The sequence below is a fragment of the Microtus ochrogaster genome, linkage group LG1 (assembly GCF_000317375.1).
Source record: "Microtus ochrogaster isolate Prairie Vole_2 linkage group LG1, MicOch1.0, whole genome shotgun sequence".
Lineage (NCBI taxonomy): Eukaryota > Metazoa > Chordata > Mammalia > Rodentia > Cricetidae > Microtus > Microtus ochrogaster.
In genome coordinates this window covers 24867327-24876742 of record NC_022027.1, presented here as the reverse complement: position 1 = coordinate 24876742, position 9416 = coordinate 24867327, and the positions used below count along the sequence as shown (strand labels likewise).

At 42.0% G+C, this 9416-nt stretch overlaps 1 protein-coding gene across 1 annotated transcript in view; it reads right to left on the bottom strand.

Moving 5' to 3' along the window:
* Positions 1-9416, bottom strand: part of Grxcr1 (glutaredoxin and cysteine rich domain containing 1) — a 99359-nt gene that overhangs the window by 36776 nt on the left and 53167 nt on the right. Inside the window, exon 2 of the mRNA XM_005359300.2 lies at positions 7061-7303. Coding sequence (XP_005359357.1) covers positions 7061-7303 — 243 coding nt within the window. The remainder of the gene's footprint in view (positions 1-7060; positions 7304-9416) is intronic.

Below are 9416 nucleotides of genomic sequence, written 5' to 3'. Positions count from 1 at the left end.
GGGAAGCAGAGGCAAATACCTAAGCTCACTGGCCAGCCAGCCTAACTGAGTTTCCAGACAGTGGGAGACTCTGTAAAAAAAAAAAAAAAAAAAAAGAAGTTGGGCAGCATTCATGAAGAACAGACACCAGAAGATACCTCAGTCCCCCACATGCACCTGCAAACAGGGACACTTGCACACCAATGAATACATGGGAGAGAAAGAGAGAGAGAGAGAGAAAGAGAGAGAGAGACAGACAGACAGACAGACAGACAGACAGACAGACAGAGACAGACAGAGACAGACAGAGACAGAGAGAGAGACAGAGAAAGAGAGAGAGACAGACAGACAGACAGACAGACAGACAGACAGACAGAGACAGAGACAGAGAAACAGAGAGACAGAGAGACAGAGAGACTAAAGTTAGGGGCAAAAGAAAATTTTCATTTCTTCTGTAAGAATAAGATTAGAGGGAAAGAGTAATAAGCAGATAAAACTGTAAAGCTGAAAGGGAAGATTTGGTCACTGCTACAGTAGGATGCTGCTGGCTGTGGGGCCAGCCATGATAAGCTAAGTATGAACAGGTCACCCATTTTCCAACCTTGATAAATTTAATAAGAGGCCTGAGTCTCAGTAGTTTACCCTGAGGCAATACCTGGTTCCAGGACCCAGCCATCGCCCAAGAACAGACTATTCAAAGGAAATGCCTACCATTCCAACCACAGTAGATAGGATCACCTGCCAGTGCACACTCACCAGGACGTCCCTAGACAAATGTCAGCCAATCAGGGGTCCTAAACCTCAGAGACCCCTCACCCCCACCTTTACTGCTATAAAAACCCAATTCTAACAGAGCTCAGGGCTCTGGTTATTCCAATACGTTGGCTATGCAGAGAGACGGAGTTTGCAAACTTGGTTAAAATAAAGGCTCTTTACTTTTACATACGGGACTCGGTTTCCTTGTTGGTTGGTGCGGGGTCTTCATGGATTTGGGCATAACATTGGCCACATTATAGAATTAAAAAGTGAAATGGTAAGTTGATGGTGTGTGCTTGTGGAAATTTGAGAAAAAGTAGTACTTCAATTTACATCCGCAAGGCTGAGTGTTCAGTAGCAAGCACAAATACAAGTCATGAGCAAGAGGGGTAGGACATTTTTAATAGCTTTGATCAAACAAAAGTATCCTTCAACCTGAAAATGCAGGGCAAGAGTGAATACATTTGGGTCAGGCAAAAGCCTGGGGTTAAATAAAGCAAAGTCCTAATTTGTTGCAAGTATGACCCAAATGTGCACATATTTATTGTATGCCCTAAGGCATAGCACAATATTGGGGAAGACAGTCCTCTCATAAAGAAGTACAGTCCATGTCCGTCTTCAACCTGGACTTGATTATATGTTCTAGTCAAGTCAGTGACATCAAAGCACAAGTGACAGGAAGAGGGCTCAGAGGTCTTTGCTCACTGGGGCTGACCGGAGAAAGGTCTGCTGGAAAGTCCTTTGAGCATTTAGTACACAAGAGTTGGTTTCTGGAGAAGCTTGTGAAGGCCATCTCAAGCTAAAACAGAATTGCCATATGAGCCAACTATACTGCTCCTGGGAGTGAACCCAAGGGACTCTGTATCCTACAACAGAGACACCAGCACATTCTGGTTTGGTGATGCTCTAGTCACAATAGCAGAAATGCACTCTCTCAATATTCATCAACAGGTATTTGGATAATAGAAATATTGTACATAGCCAGGCAGTGGTGATGCACGCCTTTAATCCCAGCACTTGGGAGGCACAGGCAGGCGGATCTCTGTTAGTTCGAGGCCAGCCTGGTCTACAAGAGCTGGTTCCAGGACAGGCTCCAAAGCTACACAGAGAAACCCTGTTTCCAAAAGACAAAAAGAAAAATAAAAAAAAGTTGTGCATATAATTAATGAAATTCAGTCATAAGGTAAATTAAAATTATACAATTTTCAAGAAAATGGAAAGAATTAAAAACATTTTTGGGAGGTAACCCAAACTCAGACAAATACTGAATCTTCTCACTTATGTGAGTCCTAGCCTCAAACTGTTAAATATGGGTGTTCAGGTAGGAATAAATAAGATAAATATGATAACAATAAAGAGGTCATCAGTTTGAGAGGGAGTGAAGAGGAAATGGGAAGTTAGAGGGAGACAAGGAAGAAGGGAAGTGATGTAAGTATGTCTTAATTTTAAAAATTTTAAAGAAAAAACATTTGGGTGCTTTGTTCTCAGTTGAAGTCTTTAGTCTTTACTAATGACCAAATATATATGATCTTTAAGTTTTTTCCTTCTGGTGCTACTTATACTTTCCATGAGTGGAGGTTGCTGGACCAGCAGTTGTTCTGGGAAAGTCAGCCAGTGAATAGAGCTGGAGAGTGTGAACGCCCAGGATACCTGCACATCACTACACATTCACGGCCCACTCAGTCTACACCAACCCCTAACAAAAATCCCCTGTTCATTCTAAAGCAACTTTAATCACTGAAATCACTGCCTCTTTTATAACATCCTTTTAAAGACTTGTTATCTCCTTTATAAATATAACCAAAGACATGAACTGTGAAGCTCCTACCGGAATACGTTCTTTATAGTTTTTCCTGCTGCACTTCAAGAGTAATCCTTAGAAATGTTTAGAAATGTTCCTGAAGTCTCTATTCCTCGGGTGAAAAGCTGAGCTCAACAGTAAATGCCTTCATTCTTAAACAAAGCAATGCGATACTTTAAGTAGATAGCGAATTGTTGGCTGTGAGACCTTAACATCAGCTTCTTAAAGAGGTCTCTGTAGATCAATGACTGTTTGCCATGATGCCCTTTGTGCTCATTTTTGTTTGTAGCTCCATTCCAATGTGAACTTTTTAGATTTCCATTATAGATTTGATGGTTGGTGCAGAAAAATCATGATTGCTAGTCCATTCCTTAGTGGAATGTCTAAGGTTACTTAAGACTAAGTTTGTAGAGTATAATCTTTTTATGGAACTATGCTCTGATGGCAAAACACCAGAAGAATTGTTGAAACCACTTCTGAGCTGAATGTACCCTCATTCCCCCTGCCAGAAAGCATCCCTAGGCAGTAAAAATTTTATTTACTAAACTAATTTTTTCTCATCAAGTCTTTCAGTCCTCAGTTATTAGCTTTGTTGGAGTCAGGAACTGTAGGAAAAGTATTCTTGCTTCTCCCATTCTTGAGCTCACTGGCCTCTCTTGGAAGAACACAATGAATTCAGCCAGCATCACCCACCTAGGTGTTGGTGATGATGGTAAATCAGCAAGAAAGCTACCAAACACTGCCTTGCTCTCCCTGCCCTATCTCTCTGTCTGAAGTCTGTCTGAATCTTCTCCATCTGCCCTGTCCTCCTCTCTCTCTCTCTGTCTCTCTGTCTGTCTCTCTGTCTCTGTCTGTCTCTCTGTGTCTCTGTCTCTGTCTCTGTCTCTCTCTCTCTCTCTCTCTCTCTCTCTCTCTCTGGCTGTTTTACTCATCCCTCTTTAAAGAAAGTTGTACTGTATAGATGATTCCCACATCCCAATCATTCTCACTCACCCAATTTAAAACTCACTTAAACGGCATCCTGTGACAGTTTAAAGCACCACAGATGTTAGGAAGTCAGCAGCAGCAACCAAATTTTCCTCCCTAAGAGCAATGTTTCATAATCTGCCAAAACCCAGCAGAGGGCATCCTTCCATTTCAGATCCATGAACTGCGCAGCAACAACTCATTATAGTGGAATGTATTTCGCTGATGGTTCTGCATCGAGATGCAAATGATGGCTGGCTGGGTTGGGAGGACTGTTATACAAGTTATTCAGGGCCCCACCATCCTGAATTGTGGGGTTAGAAATCATTCTCCCCTTCTGAGAAGGAAGAAGAAAATGCCTCCATTTCCTGATTCCCTCCTTGTGCAGAGCAGCTGATTGAAATTACAGAAGCAGAGGAGTTACGCACGGTGGCCTCTCTCTGCTTGGTGCTGAGTGTGCACAGAAAGATCAGAGGGAAGACACAACTGAGAAAGAGCCAGGATCATGACCTCATTTGCAGCCATCACCTCTGTCCATCAGTCTGAAAGACAAATGGCAGATCAGGTACCATGGCCTGGTACATGGCCTCAGAAGCATACAGACATTGTTGCATTGAATGGCAATGGGGGGGGGCAGCATCTGAGTGGGGCCAACCTCATACCTGAGGAAGCTGGATGTGCTGCCTTCTTTTATGCTGTGGAATATCTGTTTAGTGATGCAAAGATGTGTTGCATTCTTTTATGCTGCATTTGTTTAACTCCATGAAGCTGTGTTACTTTCCCTGCCTAAAATACCTGATTGGTCTAATAAAGAGCTGAATGGCCAATAGCTAGGCAGGAGAGGGATAGGTGGAGCTTCCAGGAAGAGAGAATACATACAAGGAGAAAAAGAGAAGAGGGAGGAGCAAGAAAAGGAGAGGAAGACAACAGGGGCCAGCCACCCAATAACACAGCCAGCCATGGAGTAAGAAGGAAAGAAAGGTATAGAAAGGTAAAAGCCCAGAGACAAAAGGTAGACAGGCGGGATAATTTAAGTTAAGAAAGCTGACTAGAAACAAGCCAAACTAGAGCCGGCCAGGTATTCATAAGTAAGAATAAGTCTCCGTGTATTTATTTAGGAGCTGGGTGTTAGACTCCAAAGAGCAAAGAGTTAAAAAATAAAAATAAAAACTACACTGGCAGGTTTCCATTAATTTTAGTCCTATAGTTTCACTGTAATTGAACTTACAAAGTATGGTAGTTGGAACAAAAATGACCCCCATAGGCACATAGGGAGTGGCACTATTAGGAGGTTTGGCCTGTTAGAGTAGGCGTACTCTTGTTGGAGGAAGTGTCACTGGACGTGGGTTTTGAGGTTTCAGAACCCCAACAAAGGCCAGGGGCTCACTGTCTCTTCCTGCTGCCTGTGGATCCAGAGATAGAACTCTCAGCTACCTCTCAAGTACCGTGTCTCCCGCATTCTCCCATGCTTCCTGCCGTGACAATAACCAACTAGACCTGTGAACTGTAAGCCAGCCCCAATTAACTGCTTTCCTTCATAAGAGCTGCCATGGTCATGGGGTCTCTTCACAGCAGTAAACTCTAACTAAGACATATAGTAAAACATATTTTACATTATCAGAATACTTCCCAAGTTAAAAGACAGAAGTGTCCATCTATCTTTCTTTGCCTATTTTTTGTTGTTGTTGTTGTTGTTGTTGTTGTTGTGTTTTAAGATGGGGTCTAATGAATCCCGGAGTAGCCTCAAACTCACTGCATAACTGAGCGCCTTGAACTTCTGAATCCTCCCCAGTATCCGTGCTAGAATTACAAGCATGTGTTACCACCCCCATATTATGGAGTGCTGGGGTGGAACCCTGGGCTTTGTGTTACTAGATAAGCACTCTACCACTGGAGCTACATGCTCAGCCATAGTTTACAACCCTTGTAAGTGACAGTCCCCTGCCCGTGAATGGATCCTATCCTTTGTTTACAGAGGAAGACAGGGAGGGAAGAATTGAATGTGAGGAAGCTGCATAACAAGTCATGGGTCCAGCCAATCTTAGTTCCCTGGAACGTCTACTTCATGCCAAGCCCTCTCCTAAGTGCTGGCTCTACACAGTAAAGTCCCTTTCCGTATAAGGGTCTTTCACAAAGCAAGGGTTAGGAAGTCAGACATCCCATCCATTCCCTCTGGTTAGCTATGTTACTTGAAGCAAAGGCTTTTACTACTTTGGGAAAGAGGAAGTCCTTAGTAATTTTTGTAAATCTGCATTGTTCCTCTCTATAAATTCTTGCAGTCAGCCTATGAGGTCAGCCTTATTGTCATCCCAGTGTGTCACATGATGAGTATCAGAGCAAGGATTTAAAACAATGCTGCCTGGAGTCCATGATTTGCTTCTTCTCCAATAGCCATGGGAAGGGCTGAGAGTTGAGCTTCCTGAGGGTCAGACATATGCCGAGCATAAGGCTGAGAAGGCAATAGATGATATCGCACCATCACTGTTCTTATTTTTAACACTACTGCCAAAGCCACTATTTTGTGGGACCTAAGAATGTATAAATACAGTGGATAGATTATCAATATTCAAGTCAAAATTCCTTTATTTCAAAAGGTAGTACTTTTCCAGTTCTGTTTAAAATAACATTGTACATCACCAAAGCTAAGTATTCCTGGATTCATCACATTTATCTTTCCCTTAGATAACAGGCTGTCTCTAACAACAAGGGCTGTAGTTAGGGTAAGAAACACAAGGTCCTGGAAACCAAGCAGGAATCCCTCCCAATCTGGATTTTCCTCTATCCCTCCAAGTTAAAAGTTAAGATCAGACGCTGAGGGTGACCAAGATCCAAGTACCCTTCTAAGGTTTCAAAGTTTTTGATCTCTGATGAGGGATCATTTGGTTGGCAGCACCACTCAGTGGTTGATATGCCCCCTAGGCTCATCCTCAGAAAAGCCTCTCCTGGGGTGTTTTCCCCAAGTGTGTGCATAGATCTAAGGGAGTCAACAACACTAGCAGTGTTATCAAAGAACAAGAAGGAGGGAGGCATATTTGTAGCTCTCCTGGAAGTTGGGTTCTTTCTGCAAGCCTGCATCTGTGTCACACTGCCACATTACCAAACTCAAAAAGTGATATTAAACAATAAGCAGATAAAACTCTGGCTCTGGACCTCATTAGAAAGCTGCGATTTTTGTATCATTAGGTAAGAAACTGAATATTTGATTACAGAGAATTAAGGAAATGTGCAAATGTTCCTCTTATAAATATTCTATTTTTCTTGCTTACACTAAAAATGTAGTTTCATCTTGGGTCAGCTTTTAAAAGTCAAAAGTTAACTGAGCATGTCAGGAATGGATTGGTATTCAACAAAGCAATTTCACACTGATTTTATCTCACCACGCTTCCCTGGGAATGGGCAACATAGCAGGGCATTGTTTGGAATAGAAATAAAACTCCCAGCCTTTTGGTCTGAGCTCCTCCAAATAGCAAAAGTCTGGGTGGCCATGTCACAAGTCATCATCTCATACAGTTTCTAGATACATATGACAAAGGCAGTTGCCTTCTGCAGAATACTTACCCCGAGATAATGGCCGTCAATGAACACGACGGGGAGGGAAGGCGCTTCGGAGACACGCCTGCATCGTTCGTCCAACTCCTTCCCGTAGTCGCCATTCAGAGCTATGTTCTTCTCTTCGAATTTTACTCGATGGTTTTGGAAGATCTTTCTAACCAGTTCACACCTCTCAAAGGTTGTTCTCACCACGCGAAGGCAGGTTGTGTAAATCACCACCCGGTCAAATTCCAGGTCAGCTGATGGTTGCTGGAAGGGAAGCAGAACAGTGTCAATCTACTTGCTTTGACTTGCTTAGATTTTACTATCTGTGCACAGCTCCAACGAACAGCTTTGAGTAAATATCCTATATATTAATAAAAGACACTCACAGAAGTTGAATGGGCACTTTGTAAATTCAAGAGTCATGTTTGTTGCTGTTGTTGTTTTTTTTTTCTTTTGTAGGGTTTTTTTTTTGTTTGTTTTGTTTTGTTTTGTTTTTCGAGACAGGGTTTCTCTGTGGCTTTTGGAGCCTGTCCTGGAACTAGCCCTTGTAGACCAGGCTGGTCTCGAACTCACAGAGATCCGCTTAGACAGGGTTTCTTCATGTAGCCCTGGCTGTCCTGCAACTCGAGCTGTAGACCAGGCTGACACCACATTCACAGAGGAGCCTCTACCTCCTGAAAGCTAAGATAAAGTTGTGCTCCACCACAGCCCAGCAGGAGTCATGTGTTCTTTAGTAGAAGAGTTGATGAAACCAGAAGTTTTTGTCATAAGCCGAATCTAGATTATGTATGTGTGCATGTTTATTTATTATATAAAGGGCAAAAGAAATGATAGAAGGTGAAGAAGGAAGATGGAACATATGGAACAGAAAAGCATAAATGAGTATTTAGGTGGTGAAGGAGGCAAAGGACATTCACACAACATCAGAATAAATAAGAATAAAATATAGTGGTGCTAGTTAGATGGCTTAACAGGCTTGCCACCATGCCCCATACCTAAGCTCTATCTCAGGAGCCCACATGGTAGAGAGAACTACCTCCCACAAGTTTTCCTCTGACCTCCATATAGGTACATATATACACAAAAGAAATGTTTAAAAAGAAGTGTGTGTGCGTGCGTGTGTGTACGTGCATGTGTGCGTGTGTGTAAATGAAAGATCACAACAGAGCAAGTTACTTTGTGTGGTAACTTTAAAATAATTTATAAAACAGTAAACAAATAAATAAAATTTAGAAAAACCGGAGGCATATTGTTGCAATTTAGAATTTAGCGCCAGGTGGTGGTGTTGCATGCCTTTTAATCTCAGCACTCGGGAGGCAGGAGCAAGCAAATCTCTGTTCAAAGCCAGCCTGGTCTACAAGAGCTAGTTCCAAAGCTACAGAAAAACCCTGTCCAGAAAAAATAATTTAGCAAAAAATAACAACATAATTTAAGTGATGTGTTTGGACTGTTTTTCCCTTCTAAATATCATGTCAAATAAGTTTACTATTGATGGAAAACACACAAGGGATACCATGTGGTAAAGTAATGGCAGCTGAATTTTTATTACGGAGAAGTTGTTCAATAACTGTATCTGTCTCTTCAGTCCAGAAGGCTGAATGTCTGATGAGACGCTGCTACAAAGCAAAAAAAAAAAGGTTAGCATTTAACCAGGTGGAAATTCTTAGAGGATCCAGAGTATCTGAACCACACAATGATCCGAAGCTGAAACAGCACAGCATCTGTGGATGTTGATGAGGGACAGGACTACAACATGCAACAAAAAGGCCCTGTCACAGGGAATACAGATTGGGTGGTACAGAATGGAAGTCTCTAGAAGCCAACACAAGGGGGCAGAGGGACCAATTGGGGAACTGAAAATAAAATGAGTGTTGGCACACACAGCAGTAGAGGCAAACAATACCCCAAGGCAAGGTGACAATTGTTCTAAGAGTCTTTTTTATGCTTTCTGATAAATCAGACACCTGAAGCCACTCGCCTGGGAACCCTGCCCCAGAAATGCCAGAGTGAACGAACGAGAACTTTAGTCTTCCTTACATTCCAACCATGGAATAAAAGTCCTGCAACATGAGTTGAAATAAATGTTCCCTCCTATTAAGCTGATTATTGTAGACATTTCATCACACTGATATGTAAAACCAACTAACACAACAGGGTTAAGATTATTTAAAACAACAACACACTTGTGAAATTCCTGTGATGTCAAAAATTAAATTAGAAACTATTCCAGACAACTAAATGCTAAAATCAGCCACACAGAGCTTCACTACTTTGGATTTGAAGAAGTCAGATCAATCTTCCTATGTACAAAAGGAAAGACAGTAGTAAATAAATCCAAGTCACAAGGATATTAATATGATGGCCTCCTCTCAAAGAA